Source organism: Ipomoea nil, unplaced genomic scaffold, assembly GCF_001879475.1.
Source record: "Ipomoea nil cultivar Tokyo-kokei standard unplaced genomic scaffold, Asagao_1.1 scaffold3321, whole genome shotgun sequence".
In the NCBI taxonomy this organism is placed as follows: domain Eukaryota; kingdom Viridiplantae; phylum Streptophyta; class Magnoliopsida; order Solanales; family Convolvulaceae; genus Ipomoea; species Ipomoea nil.
Genome location: NW_017619749.1, coordinates 697,469 through 719,223, shown reverse-complemented (window position 1 = coordinate 719,223; position 21,755 = coordinate 697,469). Strand labels below are relative to the sequence as shown.

The 21,755-nt window shown below is 34.0% G+C and overlaps 2 protein-coding genes across 4 annotated transcripts; one reads left to right on the top strand and one right to left on the bottom strand.

The window, feature by feature from the left end:
* Positions 1-2: 2 nt before the first annotated feature.
* Positions 3-5,111, bottom strand: LOC109170138 (auxin response factor 5). Of its 2 annotated transcripts, XM_019319116.1 has the most exons (13): positions 4,345-5,111; positions 4,041-4,153; positions 3,616-3,714; positions 3,438-3,494; positions 3,207-3,359; positions 3,051-3,135; positions 2,834-2,924; positions 2,536-2,700; positions 2,232-2,430; positions 2,006-2,141; positions 691-1,940; positions 408-598; positions 3-318 (listed from the first exon to the last, which is right to left on the bottom strand). In XM_019319116.1, the coding sequence occupies exons 1-13, from the start codon at positions 4,445-4,447 to the stop codon at positions 177-179; spliced, it is 2,784 nt and encodes a 927-aa protein (XP_019174661.1). In that variant the 5' UTR covers positions 4,448-5,111; the 3' UTR covers positions 3-176. The 2 variants fall into 2 exon arrangements, with proteins under 2 accessions (XP_019174661.1, XP_019174662.1); XM_019319117.1 differs by lacking the exon at positions 3,616-3,714.
* Positions 5,112-16,725: 11,614 nt separating this feature from the next.
* On the top strand, positions 16,726-19,052 carry LOC109170143. Of its 2 annotated transcripts, XM_019319126.1 has the most exons (6): positions 16,730-16,985; positions 17,070-17,221; positions 17,387-17,496; positions 17,576-17,661; positions 18,351-18,449; positions 18,536-19,052. In XM_019319126.1, the coding sequence occupies exons 1-6, from the start codon at positions 16,876-16,878 to the stop codon at positions 18,666-18,668; spliced, it is 690 nt and encodes a 229-aa protein (XP_019174671.1). In that variant the 5' UTR covers positions 16,730-16,875; the 3' UTR covers positions 18,669-19,052. The 2 variants fall into 2 exon arrangements, with proteins under 2 accessions (XP_019174672.1, XP_019174671.1); XM_019319127.1 differs by lacking the exon at positions 18,351-18,449 and having other exon boundaries at positions 16,726-16,985.
* The last annotated feature ends 2,703 nt before the right edge of the window (positions 19,053-21,755 follow it).

Below are 21,755 nucleotides of genomic sequence, written 5' to 3'. Positions count from 1 at the left end.
AATAATGTCAAAACTCTTCAATACTTGAAATAATTCTTACAAAGAGTGGCATTGGCCAGCAGCAACTACACATTTGACAGCTAAACGACAATTCCCACAAAGCTAGGAGAACGCAAGAACTGATCTTTCCTTAATCCGAGATAGGCAACAAAGTGGAATCATAGTACACAGATCGATCAGTGACAACCCTCAGTTGCAGACACATGAACAGCCGCCTGCATTGCATTCGCGTTCAAGATCTGCATTCCTTCCTCGCCCATCTGCTGAACTTCAGAAGGCGAAAGAATTCTGATGCATCGGACACAACCAACGAATTCCCTGCAAAGGATGTCGGGAATGATTACAATAAGTTCGATGAGTCAAATAATAGCAAAATACAGAGTTATAAGTAGGTAAAGGCAACTTACTCCCATGGGTCATCTCCAACAAGAAGAACGTCGTTCTCAAAGTCGACATAAACCAGTTTCCAGTCCGAGCCTTTGGAATCATTTAGCAGCCCCTCCAGTCCAAACATGCGTTCAATTTCTGAGCGTAATTCATAGTAATTACTAAAACTCGAGACATCGATTGATCTGCCTACTGATCCAGCCTTTTGAATCTGTTAGCGTGAAGATAACAACAAGACCAGAATCATAAGAAAAGCGCCAACAGAGGTTTAGACTAATCTTAACTGTAAATATAATAATTTACCTTTGTGTATGTCCGGACGCGTGGTGCTACGGGTTGCCACGTGCTATTCTGCAAAAGGGCACTTTCGTCAAACTCCACATTGCTTGACGAAGCACCACCCGAGTTGTCTGCAAAATCTTGCAGAGAGAAATTTTGAGAGTCTGCGAGGCTGACTGAAGTGATCTGTGATTGGACGTCTTGGCTAGAACTGAAATTGCCCACTAGATAATCTGCGGGGTTTTGGAAATCGCCATTTCTCAAGGTGCAGAATTCGTCCAAGACGGCACTTGAAACACAAGGATCAATCACTACGCTTCCACTATTACTACCGTCAAAGTTAAGACAACTATAATCACTCTGTCCTTGGCTCTGGTTGGACGACAAGTCTTTCAGACCATACGAATCAGCCATGCTGTGAAGGTTAGAAATGTCTTCCCCCGAGGGTAGTAGGGCTTCGAGGTTCCCTTGGGGAAAACATTTTGCATCGTCCCACAGTTCTTGACCAACTGGATTAACTGCATCGGGTAACATAAATGGTTGTTGGTCCGGCTTCCTCAATGTAGAAAAAGGTTCGGAAGTTCTGAGAAACCCAGAGGGTAGATATGAACCCCATTCCCTATTATCAGGGCATTGAAGAAAGCCATTCATGATAGCCGGGTCAATCTGCGGAGCCTGCGAATCAAACTGTGGTGGCATGAGCCACGGGCTTCCTTGGATTGGAAACGAATCATTATTCGGGGTCAAAAATGCCCCCCGGGTCACCTGATTATGTGCATTTGTGGGCGTCAAGGGTAGCTTCTCGTCATTGCATTGCCCAAGAGACTGAAGCCGACTTAACTGATCTGATGTGAGCATAGGTTCTGATTTTGTCACTTCACTAGGAATTGCTGGCACGGTCTGATTTTCAAGTTTCCTGGGAGATTGCAGTTGATTCACTTGTTGCAAAGGATTTTTCGGTTCATTACTCTCGATCTGTGTAGATGTCTCTTCCACGGGAATTAGCTCGGGTTTCTGCTTGATAGTAGCCCCCGGCATCACATTCCTGGCTTCTTGAGGTATAGCGGCCTTAGTAATAGTCTCGTGAGCAATAGTCTCTTGTAGAGTGGGTGCAACAAAACCGGGATTGTTCACACCTTGGGGCCTAAGTAGCATCTTCATCACTTGTTCGGACCACATGTTTGAGATCGACGAGCACTGAATATCCCCATATACATTTTCCGGGCCCCGGATAAAAGGTCGGCTAAGCAAACTATCCCATTCGGTTTGTGTTCCTGATTCAAGATGGCATGTTAATTTACCGAAATTCAGAGTTTAGAAACCAAAAAATTCAACTTACCCAAAAAGGCCGGCTGAAAAGGTCGCTTGAGACCACCTGTCAGCGAGGGGAAAATGAAGAGGCTTTCCGGGGTCTCCACTTCCCAAGGACTAACTCTATTCTGCTTATCACCACATCCCGGCTCATCCCACTCAACCTGTTTAATTGTAATTGCAGATTTGAGGTAAAAGAATGATTAGAAGACGAGATTTTTGGTAATAAAAATTAAGTACGAAATTTTAATCACCTGGAGGCAACGCCACTTGGAACCAGGCCATCTCAATGGATCTAAGTCACTTATACCGATAATGGTACCCATATACCTGCGCTTCCCAGATTCCTCAGTTTCAAACATCATCCCAAACCTCATACCAGCAGACAGTTGTGTTCCATATATAGATTTTCGGTATTTTGCCAATGGTATAACAAATTTCGAAGGGCATGCCCTGCATAAGTCAACATATAGAATAAGACAAGTATATGCATAATTTGGTTAACTGGATTGCAAATTATCGGTTGGGGACACAAGTAACCTAGTTGGCTCAACTAACCTAGGATTGTAAAAAATCGTGAACGGGCTTCTGTTGGCAGCAGCATGGGCAGCGGCAGCAAGAACGCCAATGTGCATGCTATCGGCAGACAGAACTGATGATGGCAACGTTGTTTGCTGACGATTAGCACGCCTCACGCCCAGCATTAGTTGCGACTTTTCATCCCTAGATAGTTAAAACACACAATCATCCGAAAAAGTGAAAAGATAAATCTTTCAACTTTATAAACATGTGCGTTGTTTTTCCAAACTTTATAAATCGATGAAATATTTCAGATGCTTCAAAAACTCGCAATTACCTGATGAACAGAACAGAATCACCAGCTCTAAGCCGCTTCGCACCAACAAACATACTCCAACCAGTTGTAAGAAGGTGTCTTTTTGGTTGCCCTGAACATTACAACGGGAATAAACAACACATAATAAAAATCTTCAAAAACACTAAATAATTCAGATAATATTCAAAAACACTCTAAGAATATTATCTGAATTATCATGAAATAACATCATGTTTACCGCGGTATATGTGACGAAATGTCCAGGTGTTATCATGCAAGTCTCGAACTACGAGCTCCTGGGTTGGAGGTTGCATTGAGTAATCCTAAAAGGGAAGCAAAGTGTTAAAATAAACGTCCCGAAAAAGTATGCTGTTTAGCAAGAAATAGGGCTTACCAAAGGCGGGAACAGTTTTTCAGCAGCTCTCCTTGGAACGGAGAAACCACCATGGGTACTTGTATCACTAGCAGTCAGCGTTTTGCAGAAGAATTCTGTCGGATGCTTACTTGGTTTCAAACCGAAATCCGGGATTGGGAATACGTCTTTCTCCTGATTTAAGCAGCAGATATAATTTCTGTCAAATATCCGAACTTGTTAGAAATTATTGCATTAAGTAGCCATGCTTACAGAGTTCACAGGTTGAAGGCTCATCTGGGCATAGATCTCATCTGTGTCTTTATCCGCCTGTCAATAAGAACAACAAAAATGTTCCTTAAAATGCATAAACAAGTAAACAACAAGCTTATGTCTCGAAGAAAAAATATTTGTGTTAAGAAAAATGAAATATTTATGGAAGTCCAAATACATGTAGTGTAACATTGTGAACTTGGCACAGCAACTGAGATGGAAGATTTGGGTAATTCGGGATCTGCGAAGTTGCTGTCCTATTAGTAGAAACCGCAACCTGTTCCAATAAACTTACAAGTTAAGTAGCTAAATCGGAACTTATACAAACACAATTCAACTAATTTCATAGCAACTTAGCCCCCACAAACCCATATCATAGCAACTTAGTCCCCAAGAACATCTAAAAAAGAAGCTATGTTGAAAGGTATGACTCCATTTATGCAATGCTAACTACTATCTTGATGGCATTGTTCCCAAATCTACACACTGAATTAACTCCAAGATTTAGGATGCTATGTTTGAATCCTTAATATAACACTAAACCTTAAACAGAAAACAATAAACCTTAAACAGAAAACAGAAGGTGATGGAAGAAGAGATAACCTGTTCACTGTGGCCTTGTGGGAAGTAATAGACAAGGCTTCCAACCTGAGGCAAGGTTGCCAAAGGGCCAGCACATGCATGCCACAGCTCTGAATTTATGTGTTTCTTGATCCCTGTGATAGTTCAACCATGATCAGAAAATTTCATAAACACTTGTGATTAGTTCTTTGTAATTGCATTTCTAGTGCCCTAGTTGATTGATTTGTCTGTCCCAAATCCTTCTTCATTTACTACTGCTATAATGGAGCTCATATATACTAATAGAATGGCTCAAAAATGCAAAAGTTGGTGAAGGAAAACTGACCAGTAGTTTCCTGCATTTCTTTCAACAACTTCATCTCTTCAAGAAGGGTGTTTCCTCCACTAACCAAACCTCCTGGCCTGACCTTTTCGTCAACAGAACCCATAAAGACTCGGCCTTTACCCTTTCTTCAACCTCCAAACACCATTAAAACTCCCTTCTTTGCAGCTAACTAATGCCAAACCCAAGGACCATCTACTTTCCTCAATTCACATCCTTTGAACCAAATGTTCCAATCAGAATAATATCTCACATATTTCTTGGAGAAGAGTTAAAGAGGGAATAAGCCAAAGAACAAGAGCTCAGAGAATCTGATTGGACAAAAAGAGCATGCCTTCAAAAAATCCAAAACCAAAGAACAAACACCCCCTGCAAAAGGGGCCTGGTAACCTAAGTGGGGCTTCTCTACCCTCTAAGAATCTATCAACAAAGTCGTGAAAACAGAAAAATAAAATGAAAATAGAAAAAAAGGAAAAAGAGAAAAAAGGCAAGGGGTCGGGGTCAGCCTTGCATCAAAGCACGCGGACCAAAGCATGAGTGGTCGGGCTTTTCATCAATTGCTCCATTTCTCTTTCTTTTTTTCTTTTCATCATCAAAAGAAACCGACCTTTCATCGAAAGCGGACATCATAGAGATACGCAGAGAGTGAAGAGGGGAAGATTAAAACAAAACAAAAAAAAGAATAATAAACGAACGAAAAGACCCTTCTTTTCCCTTTGTCTCTCTCAATCAAAATACAAACAAAAGTTGCAATCTTTTTTTGCACTCTCTCTCTCTGCTCAGATGAGTTTCTCTCTCCCCTTCCCCCTTTCTTGAAACCGCGAAAGAAAGTGTAAGCTATGCACTCTCTTATCCTACGCATACACACTTTTGCCCGGTATGTTTTAGCTCGCTCCGTTTGCAGCTGATGAACCGGAGAAATTTTTTCTAGTTTTTTTCTGGTATATATTATCAAGCGCAAGAAATAGCAGAGAGCAAATTTATGCCAACACGGAATCGTACTGTGACACTGCTCGTTCAGATAAAGTCAGAAATTAAATAGTGAAAAAGGGAAATTCAGTTGCTTGTATACACAAGCAAGCTCCCTGCCATCATTAAAATTTACTAAACTCGAACAAAGTACAACAAAAATTTTACTTTATTATTTTCAAGACAAGAAACGACTCTGAAAACGCTGGGAATTAGAGTTTTAACGTATTTTTCAAAGTATTCTTCCCAAAAAAAATACTTTTTTTTTCAAAGTATTATTATACGGATTACAGATCAGTATCGTGGTCGACGAGGTCTGCTTCTCCCTCTCCCATCCACTTTTTTCTTCTTTTTATTTTTTAAATATAGAAAATGGAGGGAGGAAGGTGGGGAGACGAGACCGATATGGTAGAAGATGACAAAATGGCGGCGCATTTTAGCACGTGGATTACGATGAATTGCCGAACCGCTTCCCTTTTCCTATCCCACAATCTTGACTTTCTCCTCTATGTTTTTTCCTTTTACTTTTTGTTTTAGTTTTTCTTTTTTAACGGAGAATTTATAATCACAACTTCATTAAAGGCCGTTTGGTTCGCTGGAAAATATTTGAAGGAAAATAGAATTGAAATTCCATGGAAAATAAATTCTAAAAAAATAGATTTCATTGTTTGGTTGGTGGAAAAGAAATTAATGGGAATATGAATTCCATTGTTTGGTTGAGTTTGGAATGGTAAGGAATAATGTGTATAATGACAAATATAACCCTACACAATAATAATAATATAATAATAATAAGAGTAATTAATAAAGAATGTTGGGGGTAAAATTGTCATGTTAGTTTTCCATGGAAAATAAAATACCTAGCATGAGCTAGGAATTTGTTTTCCTCATCCTTAAGGAAAATTTTTTCCTATGGAAAATGTTTTCCATCCAACCAAACAACATAAAACATCATTTTCCTTCACTTTTAGGAAAATATTTTCCATCCAACCAAACACCCCCTAAAATATTTTATAAATTACCCAAAAGATGTAAATTATATTAAAAGTTTTTTTTTTTGTATAAATAGCTTGACTAAAAGAACATTAGTAAAATTATAATTATAATATTTAGATACGGTATTTTGTTCATATAGACATTCCTTTTGTTTTTTTTTTTTTGTTTTTAATTATTATTGCTTGGGAGGAATCTTGGTCTCATTCATATATTTTGCCATTTTCCCATTGAACATTGGTAATAAGCTCACTATGAATAATGAATAAAACGTACATTCGGCCATGGTTGGACCGTATTGCACGCCTTCCGGACATATAACTTCATGTCATCCTTACATGTTTTACACATTTATATGACCATAAGGTCATTCACACCCACAAAATTTTAAATATTGGCATATTGTAAGATGATGTGAAAGTGAGAAAATTATAAAATAATAATAATATTATGTTGCTGCAAGTTTGACCGTCGAATTACATATCATTATTAATATTTTATTAATTAAAATATATTGTTTAATAAGTTGATGTGATAGAGCATATGGTATCTTCTAGCATCACTATTATAAGATTAGTTCAATTCAACATGAGTCACACCTACAGAATTTGACTTGTACTTAGCTCTAACATTGTCGTTGCATTAACATCTCGTTGTAGGTCATTTCAATATGTGAGTTCTATTTTTGAACTTAACTATTATATGCGGTATTTATTTTTAGTGTAATATTATAATTATTTTGTACTTACCCTTGTTTTTCCTAGAGATTATATGGATTGCACTTTGAAAAAAAAAAATGGAATTCAATCAAGGATCACTTAGTGGTATTTTAGTGCTGTTGTCCAATCTTGGGAGAAGATCTTTCATGTGGAATTTTGGCACTTGATCATTGATCACGCGTGCAGTTAACGACGGCAGCACAAGGCGCACGTTAGCAACCGAATATTGTCGGTATCTAATCTTCTTCATCTTTGTGGGATTCATTAATAGCAATTAACAACATTAACAATTCTTGTCTTTATAGACTTAAATGCAATTTTGCTTTTTAAATAAATGAACTCGTAAGCTTCAACATTGCACCAATGCCTAGATTCACACCACCAACTTGGAAAAGATTATGATGAGTTTCATGAATTCTCAACTCTCTTTTCACACTTCTCAAACTAACCACTAAGACCAACCTCACTAGTAAAAGTTTTTTCTACAAATTTTTTATGAGCCAAAACATGCACCTCATCATTCAATACTTATCTCACTCAATTTTAAAAATCATAATCCGCATTAGGGCAACTCCAATTATGGAATTTTGGATGGTTTTCGAGGTGCCAACTGAGAAGGAGAAGAAAGAAAAAAAAAAAAAAAAAAAAAGGAGACAAATCTGGCGCAACCAAAAAAAAAAAAAAAAAAGATAAGAGTCAGATAGGCCCTCAAACTTTTGCTAAAGAGTCAATTAGACCCTCCAACTTTTTAAAAGTGCAATTACACCCATGAACAATGCATTTTGTAGCAATGAAGCCCAAATACAGGTAAATGACATGCTATCATAGGTCATTGAAGATCCGACGTATTTCCAATAGAAAGTGATCGGCGACGGTCGCCGATCAAGAACCTTCTCCGGTAACGGTGGAGAAGACCACCACTGTGGTGGTTTTCTCGCTGAAGAAGGCAACCCAAATCTGGGTTGCTTTCTCCACCGTTGCCGGTCACTTTTTGTCGGAAAATACATCCGAAATACGTCGGATCTTCAATGACCTATGATAGCAGGTCATTTATCTGTATTTGGGCTTCATTGCCTCAAAATGCATTGTTCATGGGTGTAATTGCACCTTTAAAAAGTTAGAGAGTCTAATTGACTTTTTAGCAAAAGTTTGAGGGTCTATTTGACCCTTTTCTAAAAAAAAAAGACAATTGACACCCCAGCGGGCGCGGGCGCTACACATGCCTAGCTAGACGCGATTTGTGCGCACGCACAATCGCCTAATCCTTCTCTTTTCTCTCTCATGTGGATCCCACAAAAAAAAAAAAAAAAAAAAAAAAAAAAAAAAAAAAAAAAAAAAAAAAACAGTTGCAAGAAGACCCCCAAAAATTTCTCTAATCCACATAAGCCTGTTTGCCTAACAAATGTGAAAAAAAAAAAAAAACACTAATATGGTTAGCCTTAGGCTATCATTATCCCTACAAATCTCTTTAACTTTCACGTCATCAAATTTGTAAATTCTCAACTATTTATTATATATCCCTACAAATCTCTCTCACTTTAAAAAAACGAGTCACACTTTCATATTATATTATAAATATGATAATAAAATAATAATAATAATAATAATAATAAATTTTAAAAATGGCGGATGCCAAACAAATTTGCTGGAATAATCTCAATTTTAATTTTATGTTATTTTTAAATTTTTTTATAGACCCACCATTTTACCATAAACAAATAAAAAAAAATACTAGTAGTAATTTACATGTTAGAATTTTATATAATTTTAGTATAAAAGATATATATCAATGAACATTTTTGATTCATATTTAAACATTTTATCTGATTGAAATGTATTTGGAAATATATTACGCATGTAAATTTATATATCATTTTATTTGATAAATGAGAGACATGTTTACGAAATTAATATTTTTTTATAGTGAGATGATGTTTAGCATTTTAGGTCAAAAAGCAATTAGTGACAAAATGCATTTTAAGTCAAAAGCAATTAGTGACAAAATCAATAATGCCAAAGGATACTTCAGTCAAAATCAATGGCATTTTTGTCATGCATATCCAATTTCGTTAAATTTCTCAATTTAAATTAAAATTACTTTACGTAATTAAGAGTCGGCACTATGATCATGAAATATGAATGCCCATTTATGCACCGCCAGCTACCACTGACACAGTCCAGCACGAAAATTCTTAAGGGGTATAACACAATTCATGGTTACAATAGTGCTCTCGGAGCAATCTCAACTAAATTAATTAAATTATTAATTTAATAATTATAAAGTTTTAAATTTGACTTTCAGTAATCATAATTTATTAATGTTTTTTTAATTTAAATTAGTTAATTATGAATAATTTAAATTGATTTATTTTATTATCATCATTTGCTGATTAATTTCACACGACAGAGTTAATTTAGTGTACATTATCGGGTAATAGTTGTAAGTTTTTATCAGAATTCAAAAACTATTTTAAATTACCCTCAAGGTATGTGTGGATGAGTGGATAAAACATTATTTAATTTTCATATTTGAAAGTCGCATGTTTGATTCTTACTAAGTCATCTTAGTTAGGTACATTACAAAAAGTCGTCATAATGTAATTTACGAGCTATTACATTATACAATTTCATCAAAAGAATAAAATCAGCCATATATTATTAATTTGTGTGGGCACCTCAATAAATCTTATCGGATCAGAATGTAAAAGTTATGAGAAAAGACTTTCTCTTTTGTGGGCAAGTAATAAATTAGTAATTATAAAAATTTCATCAAAGTATATTATAACATGTAATTAAATTATTAATACAAAAAAATTGAACTATAAATTGCCATGATAAAAGGAAGATTAGTGAAATTGGATTGTGTGGTTCTGTTTGGTAGAGGTTATTTAGGAGCTTATAACTTATTTTTTATGTTAGTAATAAGCTAGTTTGATAATGTTACTAAATAAGCTCCTAGTTCCACTACCTTGACTCTGTTTGACAGAGCTTAGCTCTGTTTGGTAATGTTCCCAAAATAAGCTCTCAATTTAAAATAAGCTTCTAGCTTTCTAACTTTTTTTCTATCTTTATCCTTATTATTTTAAACAAATGACATAATTTACCTTTCTCAATTCAAATCATTTTCTCTTCTCCTTTATCCGCAACTTTCACCGCAATTATTATTATTATTATTATTATTATTATTATTATTATTATTATTATTATTATTATTATTATGAGATTTGCAACAATATTGCTACTTTATTATGAGATGCTAGATCATAGTCATGCTAATAGTTTTATTTCAAAATGTTAATTTTTTTAAAAGACAAAATGTTAAATTTTAATATGTAAACAAACTAATTTAAATTTTATGAAGATGTCCTTTTAGTCTTTTTACATTTATCCGCTTATCAAAAAGCTAATTTTACCAAACACTTTCAATCATAACAGCTAGCTTAACAGCTCTTCAGTTTTCAGCTCCGAGCTGAAAGCTGAAAGAGCTTATAGCTTTTCAGCTTTCAGTTCTTTTTCATCTTTCAGCTCCTAGCTTATAGCTTTTCAGCTATATTTGCCAAACATAACCCTTGTTCAAAATAAGCTAGTAGCTTCCTAACTTGTTTCCATCTTTATCCTTATTAGTTTAAAGAAATGACATCATTTACTCTTCCCAATTAAAATTCTTTTATCTTCTCCTTTATCCACCACTTTCACCGCAATTATTATTATTATTATTATTAGATGAAGGAGATTCACAATAATATTACTACTTCATTATATGATGCTAGATCATAATTTTATTTTAAAATGTTAGTTTTTAAAGACAAAATGTTAAATTTTAAATGTAAACAAACTAATTTAAATTTTATGAAAATGTCTTTTTTTATATTTTTACATTTATTAGCTTATCAAAAAGTTAATTTTACCAAACATTTTTAAATATAATAATTTACTTTTCAGTATTAATTACATTTTTAGCTAGATTTGACAAACATAGCATGTATATGTTATAGCATGGACGGAGTATATGTTATGTTATGGGTGGATGTGTAGCGCAGGAAATGCGCATGGGTCACGTGATAGCGTCGCGCGTGCAAATTGCGTGTGGATGCGCAACGAAAATCCAACGGGAAGGAATCGGGCTGGGCCCGAGAGCCCATGGGCCCCGCTGCTCTCTGTTCTGCGCAGCGCTGCACGGGAATCCATGCCCCCTTTGGAACTGAAACTCGCCGCATTCCCTGCCACCTTATTCCTCTTTTTTTATTCTTCCATAATCTCGTACTTCTAGCACCGTTGATCAAACCATTCGGGACACGTGTCGACCATGCCTACCTTCTCAAAATTAAGATCGACGCCAACTCCAAAAAACAATAAAGTACAGATTACTATACTCAAATGACTCAGAAATATGTATTTTAATTACTTTTATTTTTTCAATTTATAATAAAAATATTTACAAAAGTGTATTTTAGATGAGTCTTGTCTTAACTAAAAATGTATTTTAGTTAATTCATGCTTACAGTGTATTTAACTAAAAATGTATTTACAATAATTATATTCTATAGTTTTTATTGATTCACATAGTGCAATATTGTACTGATATCAATTATTCTGTCCAGAGGAAAGGGCACTGGTGACATATGAAAAAGTTGTTGACACTGATTTACAGTCATTACTTTATAAAAAAATTTAATAAAAAAGGTGGCAAAAAGTATAACAACGTTCCATAATAATCCAAATTTTATAATATGCTCTTATCGGTGTTAATATATACTTTGCTATCACATATCTGTCTACTTTTCAGTATATATCACTACAATGTTCATTAAATATACTTTACTAATAGTGTCTACCTACCTTCGTCACCACAATCATTTGATATTATTTTGATATATATGAGTAGAAGAAATGATATAAACATACCGTGAGCATATATAATATAATCCACCGAAAAGTGATGCGAAGTTTGAGGGTGGCAATCGCGAAAATGGACCACCCGTCGTCATCATCAACCTGTACTGTGTTACAATTCAAGCCTGCTAAAAGAAAAGCTTCTTTAATTGCAAGAATGCCATCCACCATCATACAAATGCCATTATTGTTGGTTCGCCTCTTTTTGACCCCCCACTCAGATTGCCCACATCTAAACATTTCAAGCTAGCTAGGAGTCAGAATTTGTCAAGCGAGTAGAGTATAATTCTTATATAAGAAGATTATCAATTTTTTTTTTAAGTTTTAGCGATCAAGTCCAACCATCATATATAATCTTTGTTGAACATATAATATATATATATAATCATAAATGTGCAATCCACCATAAGCTTAGGCTTTTAGTTGAGATAAAGCACATGTTTCAGTTTGGTATTAGAGTCATATCAAAAGTAGAGGGCGTGCTGATCATATAATATATATATATATATATATATATATATATATATATATATATATAAACATAAATGTGCAATCCAACTATAATATAAGCTTAGGTTTTTAGTTGAGATGTAGCACATGTTTTAATTATAGTATTAATTATCTCTTATTTATGATTTGTGGGGGATTACATAACATAGAGTTTATGTTATTTATTTAGTGTGAATATTTGATAGTGATTGTAGTTTTTTTTTTTTAGTGATAACAAAAAGTGAGAATTCAGAAATGTGCAAAGGAACAGTTAAAGCGACACTTATAGCAGGACATGACAGTCCAAAATCAACGAAATTGTCAATAATTGTGATCATGGTCGGGATCCACTCGGACCACTCCTCATTATTAGTTGAGAATGTATATATACACATAGAATTCTAGATTGTTGTATGATGAAAAAAGTTGCAGAATATATATGGGACATTTAGGATTTATTTCTTATTAATTACTAGGGATAAATAAAGTAAATATTTTTAAGTAAATTCGTGACTCGAATTCAAATTATTCGAATACAAATCCAAATTTAAATACATATTTCGAATCAAATTTTATTCGAATTTGAATACAAATTATAATATGTTTGATGTTTGATTTAACTATATTCAAATATATTAATTTTTTTTAAAAATTAGTATATTCATAGAATACTAGTATAATAGTATATTAATATAAAATTTTATGCTATTTAAATTTAAATTTTTATTACATTTTAAAAAGAAATCATTATTATTATTGCTCAATATGTGCAGATCCATTTCTCATAATTAGTTGTCAATATATAGCATATAATTCTGGATTGTTGCATGATGAAAATAGTAACTACTTCATGATTATATGGTCCATCTTATCTCTTACATAATCAATGACCAAACATCAACTTAGTAAAACAAAGAAAAATAAAACTACCTAAAAGAGTGAATAGAATATAGCACAAAGCTTTTCAAAAAATAAAAAATAAAAAAATAACACCAAATAGTCAATAGCATCCCCACTAAAAATTGAATGTATAATTTCTCATTTAAAAAAATACTATATCACAAAGTTATTGGCTGATTATTACTAATATTATTTTATGAAAACGATATATCTTTTTTATATGAGTGATTTATAAGCTATTACATAAAAGTGAAATTTACCTTAATATATATCATCAAATAATGACTACCAGATTTAATTGTGATTTAAAAATATGTATTGCTAGCTACTGCATCCTACGCCTGAATCCACAGTAGACACATTGTGATAATGATGCTTTTCAAAACAACCTTTTCCGAATTATATTGTTGCCCCACCTGAGATTATTGCAAACAACAAAAAAAAATGTATATATCTTTTTTCTTTTCTTTTTCTTTTTGTTATATATATATGCTGATTGACACTATATTGTTTTGTACTGAGTATACTTTTGTATGTTATCTGAGTTGTATAGTTGCACCGAGTGTTACGCAACTTACTATGAGCATTTGTACATGGTACTCAATGTATATATTCATTTAAAAAGAACAATTTCATAAGCATTGTCTTATATTAAAACTAATTCAATCAATTTTTCAACTCGACTCAAATCCAAGACATCAATATTTAAGTAATGCATATATCTTCGTTTAAAATTTATTGACCTTAAAAGCTCAAATATGAAATGTAATCGAAGGCACAACATAAATGTTAGCAATAAAGTTGTGTTACGTTGTTGGACAGGGTTTAAGGTAGTAATCAATTGTTTATCATCATCATAATGGTAGGAAAAAAGCATAATCTTGGTCACAAATCAGGCAATGAAAACCCAGAAAGAAAGGCAAGTGGATAAATGAAGATTAAGAAACATAGTTAGTGGTGTGGTTAAGTTGTAAGCAGGCATGAGAGAGAGAGAGAGAGAGATTTAAGGTCAAACAAATGTAGGAACTTTACGAAGCAGTCGAATGATTAAAAATATGATTATGGGACGGGGGTAACAATTAAGAATGGTAATAATGATTAAGATTTGTTAATTAGTGAGGGTGGGGTCCAGGTTGGGGGGGTTGATGATTGAAAGGGAAACGACGAGGAGTCGAGCGTGCTGGGAAGGAAACAGAAGAACAGTGGAAGGTGTAGTGTTGTGGGGAAACATTTTTTCTCGTTTGTCATTCGATGCTAGAGGTATAAACTTCATTCTGTCTCCACTCTTCCCTCGATCAACACAAAATTACTTTTTTTTTTTTTTTTTTTTTTAATTTCAAGAATGTGAAACCGTAAAAGCTAGTAAAAAATGTGACCATCTTATATTTTTTCCCCCTCTAAACAAGCTTCAAAATCGAGTACAATCAATATTAAATTAGTCTCATCACAATGATAGACTTATATAAGATTCCATAGACCCAAAAGAAAAAAAAAAACTTTAGAAATGAATAATAATTCTTGTCTTTAAAAGTTAAAAGTTCAATCGATGCTAATATTTTTTAATTAAACTTATTATACAAATACAACAAATAAAAGAACCATGCGCTAATTTGGTCAATAAACAAAGGACATGGTAAATTTTATCTTGTATAATAGTGCATAAATTATACAATATTCTAGCTAGTACATCAATAATCTATTTCAGAGCAATGATTCCAATTTATTTGTTAGTACTTTTTTATGCTAATAATAATAATAATGAATATTTTGAACTTTATATTATTTATTCCCTTCTCATTTTCATGTATACTAAATATTGAAATTGAAATTTTCAGTAATTATATTCATACAAACCAAACGCTGGAATTTAAATTTCCACATTATTTATCTCTTATAGAATTGAAATTCCTTTCCCTCATAATGTTCTCTCTCCAACCATGATGTTTAATTTTATGCTAATTAAGATACTAAAAGGATATAGAGTTTGGGTGTTAAGGACTAAGGTGTTTGGTTGGAGGGAGAGAATTATGAGGAAAATTAATTACAAATCTATGAAAGATTAATAATATAATGTGAGGATTTAAATTTCAATGTTTGGTTTAATTTGTATGAATAGAATTATTATTATTATTATTATTATTATTATTATTAATGCATGCCCATATAGGCATACACCATCTATTGCTTCATAAAAAGAATGAAAATTTTGATGCTATAGGCAAATATGTTATAACTATTGGATTCTAATTATATGAAAATGAGGGAATTACAATTCATTTCAACCAAACAAATGAATTTGCTTACCAACCAAACACGATAATACAATTACTAAAGTCTATTCCTTTAGCCAACTAAACAATAGAATATAATTCATATTATATTCCTTACCTATTTCATTCCCTGTGGAATAGCATTCCTACTCCCACTAAATTCATTCCGTGAACCAAACGTGCTGTATGTTCATAATTTTCAATGTTCATATTCCCAATTGTTGAATTCTGTATCCACAAATCACTGAACTATATGTTCATAATTTGATAACCATACAATTTAGAAATTATGAATCTATATTTTAAAAATTATAAATCTATGGTATAAAAATTATGGATCTAATTCTGTGTGCACCTTGCATGGTGCACACGGTTGCACATAACGCTCCGGCAATTTATATCCTACACCACGGCGCGCGTTGCACTATGCGCCCAGATGCAAAACGACGTCGTTTTAATTATTATTTTTTTTTTGAAATTTCCCGTCCCAGTGAATGGCAGTAGTTTTTTCTTTAAAAAAAAAACCGCGGTTCAAGAATGTACATAATGTTATACTAGAATACACATAATGTTATACATGAATGTACATAAATTATATAACAAAATATACATACTCTTTTTAAAAGATAATACACATAATCTAACATAATACATAATAAACATAAACTTTTAACATAATACATATCAACTCTTAACATAATACACACAAATTTTCTGATTCGGATGTACATAATTGTATAAAAAGAATGTACATAATTGTATAAAAAATACACATAACGGTATGAACCAATACACATAACGTTGTGAATAAATACACATAACGTTGTGAACAAATACACATAATCTAAGTAACTTCCTACCGCGCCTCCCAACACTATCCCAAAACGACGTCGTTTTGGGAGGCGCGCGGCGCACAGTGCTATGTGCGCTGTGATGTAGGATATAACGATTGTAACGCTCCACGATTGCTATTGCACCTAATTGGTTAACTATGTTGATGGATAATTGCATAATAGGTCTAAATTCATAAGCCCAATGGGCTAATATGAAGGGAACGAAATTACGTCACAGAAGCCCAATACTTGACCAACATGTCCTTGTCCTTGAATTGTTTAATTTCTTTAATCAAGCCCCGACCCGAGAAAGCCCGATTTGAAGAAATTAGGGCTGAGATTTTGGGATGTGCATGATTATCGGGTATGCTGTTTGCCGCTGCTATCAAGGCAAACTCGAGTTAGATCAATCGTCGAAAGAATGGAATTCGGATTAAAAAATTGCTGAAACCAAACACTAGGGTTTCAATGGATGCACTGAAACAATGCGACGCGAATTTTGTGGTATATCTGCACCCATCTAAGTCCAAGCATGTCAAGGATGCGGTCTATCGTGAACTAAGCTCCCTGCTTTTCAAGTAATTATCCATTTTTCTCCGGCAATTCAATCTCTTCTCAGTTTGTTTTTAGTGATTTTCATTCGCCTGTTTCCTCTTGTAAAGGTTTGATGAAGCTTTAGATGGCGTGGTACTGGCCTACGAACCAAAGTTTGATAGTAATTTGGCAAAAATTCTACCGGGAATTCACCCATATTTTGGTGTGAGGTTTCAAGCAAAGTTGTTACTCTTTAATCCAAAGCTGGATATGCTTTTAGGTAGTGCTGATTATATGCTTCTTTTTATGAAGTGGCATTTGCTTGATTGCATAAGCATATACAATCAACATTTCCAATGCTTGCTAGATGAACTGCTGATACTTGATTACTTGTTATCTATGTGTTAACTTTTGTTAATGTTGTAATTACTGATGTGGTTTCCAGAAGGAGAGGTAGTGAAAGTGTGTCAACAGTCTATTCACATAGTTATTCTTGGATTTTCATCTGCCATTATAGCGGATGAGGACGTTCGCGGAAAATTCAAATATAAGATTGTAAGCACCCTGAAATTGTGCTTTCGTGTATTTTGTATCCAGTGTGTGATTATTGTGTTTTATACACCTGCAATTGCAGAAAAATGGTGAGGAAGTGTTTGTCAGCAAATCTCACAGGAGACATAAGATTAAATCGGGAACAGTTGTACGTTTCTCTGTCAAGAGGTAAATGTCCTGTCAAACATGATTTTTCCACCTATTGCATACTTTTCTTCTTGCACCCATGCCACCGGCTACTGGGATATGCATTAATCCGGTGTTCTTGTCAAAGTTTATTCGGGTTGAACTAGAAATTATTAACTGCAGTGTAATACTTAGAAAATAGACGTTTGAGGTGCTGCATTTGTTCTGTAAAACTTACTTCGTTCTTGCCTTATGGCTGCCTTTGTTCTGTGAAACTTTCTTCGTTCTTACCTTATACACTGCCCATTTGGATGTCGTGCATCATATTTTAATTGTATGTGGCAAAGCAGGCAAGATAGGCTGATGAAACCAGTATGTATTCAATTTTCTCAAATTATTTTGGGTTGATCTTAGGAAGAACAATTAATTTTCACCTGCGCTCTGTATTTAACTTTCTTAAAGAACATTAAGTTGATACATAAGATTTATTAAAGAAGGAACATATGCTATTATGAATGAAAAGATTAGTGATGGCCGTGTAAAATTTTTTGCGCCCATTTTTTACTTTCTCTAAATGGAAATTGAAATTCAGCACACCCAATAATGGCCTTCAACTGGAATGGTTGAATGTGGGTGGTCTGGACAAGCTACCTTTGTCAAATTCCCACCCTCAGTTTGAATGTATTTACCTCATGATAGTACAACTCAATGTGGCAAATTAATGCCTGTAGTTTTGATGAAGAGATACTACACATATGTGGATCATTAATTCCTGCTGATACTGGAAATGTTAGTTGGTTGGAATCAAATAGAGAAGCACAGACAGAGAGGTAAGGATCTTTAGTACTTTTAGAGTTTTAGTTCTCTGTATAAGATTTTGCTTGCGACATCTTTTAATTGTGTGAATGTACTGCAGTGACCCTAAAAAGAGTGGAAGTAAGAGGCCAGTGGAAAAACTGGAGTATGGCAACGGAAGGATAGGTGAAGAAAATATGAATGCAGATAATCAACCTAAGAAATCTAAGAGACGCAAAACTGGAGTGAGTTGATTTGGCCACAAGTTGGAATATTTTTAGCTTTGTCTCTACAAGGCAGGGGAACAATTATGCTTCTGTTCTTCTCATTTTTGTGCTCTAGATTCCTAAGTTCATACTTGGGCCTGAAAATCTTTAACCACATTTAACTAGAAAATAGGAACCCAATGATCCATCTTGCTATTTTGGACCTTACTGCCTTTCTTGTATATGCCTCATCCACAGTCCATTTGGACAGAATGCAGATTTATGTACTTGTTAAAACATTGCTAATGTATTATGTATACATTGCTAGTCTTACTTTCATTCCAAAACTGTTAAAACCTCTATTGGCTGTTAACACCCAGCAAGCTTCAACACCTTAGAGAAAAGAAGAGATTTTTTTTTTTCTTCTGTTAATCATCAATCTGTCATGTTCTAAATACTTCGAATTCTTTTTTGTCAACAGAGAATTGTTAATATGTGCCATTCCTATTCCTCGATATGATTCTTGTGCATTATGGGTGGAAACAGAAGTAACATCGAAGTGCATCGTGTGTGTTTGTGTTTATTTTTACAGGTTTTTGAGCAAAAGAAACAAGAATGAAGCTTTTGATGTTTTGTTGGGCAATCGGATCTAAGAGATTTGGGGATATGGAAGCATGGTACATTTGAGTGATGTACTCATGATTGGTTAAATGGAAACAAAGTCACATGTGTTTTTTTGCAAAACATTATAGTGGGAATCAATGTCAGCAGTCAGCATTCTGGTACCAGGTTCCTTTCACAAACACCCCATATTATTCTTTGGTTGGTCCCTCTTGTAAAAATCCCAAACGAAAATGAGAGTTGCCAATTAAAAATGGAGATGGAGGGCTACCAGCTTTGCGGGTTGGTGAACCATCAGGAAATGGAGTCTTCCTCCCATGTGCTCTCTGGTTTTTTTTAATCAGGAAAAAAGAAGCCATAGAAGCTTGCGACAGCAACTCCCTTGTAATCCGCACTTGTAACATGCTTCCATTTCCCACTCCCATATCACCAAATGCCCACATCTTCCTTTCTCGCATTCTGCACCTCAGTCCCGAGAGTCACATCGCTACTTGTCTTGAACCCTACCAAAGTTGAGGGCCTCACCGCTTCTGCCTTGAAGCAAGATCGTGCACTTAGCATTGGCAAAAAAACTAAGTTATCATCTTCTTTTGGATTGATCAACCAACTGAGTAATGTTTTGGAGCTTTTATCAGTATACACGAAATGACTGAATGTAATTCAGGGTCTCACCGCTTTTGCCTTATAGGCCACACAAGGTTGAATTTTGCACTGAATGACTGGCAGAAAAATAAAGTTATCAACTTCTTTTGGATTGATCAACCAACTGAGTAATGTTTTGAAACTTTTATCTGTATACACGAAATGACTGAATATATTTCAATTCAATTCCGAGAGCTCCCATCTCTAATTCAATTGAGGGTCTCATCGCTTCTGCCTTACAGGCTACACAAGGTTGAACCTTGCACTTAATGATCGACAAAAAAATAAAGTTATCAACTTATTTTAGATTGGTCAACCAACTGAGTTATTTTTTAGAGCTGAAATGACTAAATGAGGGGGAAGTAGTTAGCTTAGAATCTTTGTTTGGTTTACTATTTGCATTATTTTTATTCCTGCATTTCGACCCACTTTTCACACCCCATCTAACTATTATCTCACAGAGACTATATTTTAATTTTTAAGCAAGTGTGAAGATTTCCAGCTTCAATTTTTTTAATCAGATGTTAGAAGCCTGCAAGTTTTAAAATATCTATAATAAATTATATTTTGGCCCTGTTTGGTAAAAAATTGGTCTATAAGCTAATTTTGACTTATTTGATCACTATTAATTGTTTGATTTAGTTAAAATATCAATATAAATGTTTGGTTAATTAGCTTTTTGCAACTCCAAAAGGCTAAAATTCAAAAAGCTACTCTAAGTAACTTTTTCAATTGACTTTTTGAGAAAAGAAATTATACCATACAGCTATCAGCTAACAACTAATTTACCAAACACTTTTCTACAATCAGCCAATGTTATCAATTATTTATACCTTCTAATTGACACAATCAGCTAACAGCTATTTTACCAAACAAGGTCTTTATCATGTTAAACTTTTAGTTGAGATAGAATATATGCGTCACTTCGAAGGGTTTCGAAATTAATGAACCCCTAAGATTTTTTTGAAATCAAAATATTTTGGCTTATTTTGCCCGACTGAAATATTGTATTCCTCACGCTTCAATAATGCACAAATCGTAGCTGTATACGCATTAGAAATTCAACGATACATGGTTTATCTAGCCATCTAGGGAACCCCATCAATAATGAGCCAAAATGGAATATTAATCATTTTCAATCATTTGCTTCCACTAAAATATTAATCCTACTTTGGAAAATGATTAGCCCATACTCTAATCACTGATTAAGGCCATCTAATTGCATAGCTTTGACCCTAATCGTGTCAACCACACAATGCTATATATTAACTACCAAACTGTATTATGTTAATTAATTGTTATCAGTATTGTTAATTAGTATATAATGACTCTTGACTCTTCCATATTATTATATTGTTTAAAATCTGTCTTACAAAAGCAAATTTACGAGTGCATGTTACACTTAACTTTTATATTTTGATCTTGATTATTTGTATCAGTAGTTAACGTGAGACCCATCATTCATACCTATCCGTTAAGACAGCATGGCCTTGTGTAAACTCTAAGTGCTACCTCAATTGATAGTTTGGAAATGCACATTAACTCACCGTCTTAGTTAGTGATATGTGGTGGATGTTACTTCTGTCAACGGTAACCAATGTGAGATCCATCATCCTTAACCACCGATGATAGATATATCCTTTTGCAAACCCTAACTGCTACCTCAGCTCAATTGACGGTTTGTAAGTGTACATTTTCTCACTATCTCAATTAGTGATATGCAGTGTTACCTCTGATCTGTCAACCGTTTGCAACTACGTGTTCTGCTGGTGAGCTGTCGGTGGGGTTGCAAACTAGCATATATGCACACAACTTACTCATGTAACTCGATACCAAATGATATAATCCTAGATTTTACCTATATATACAACA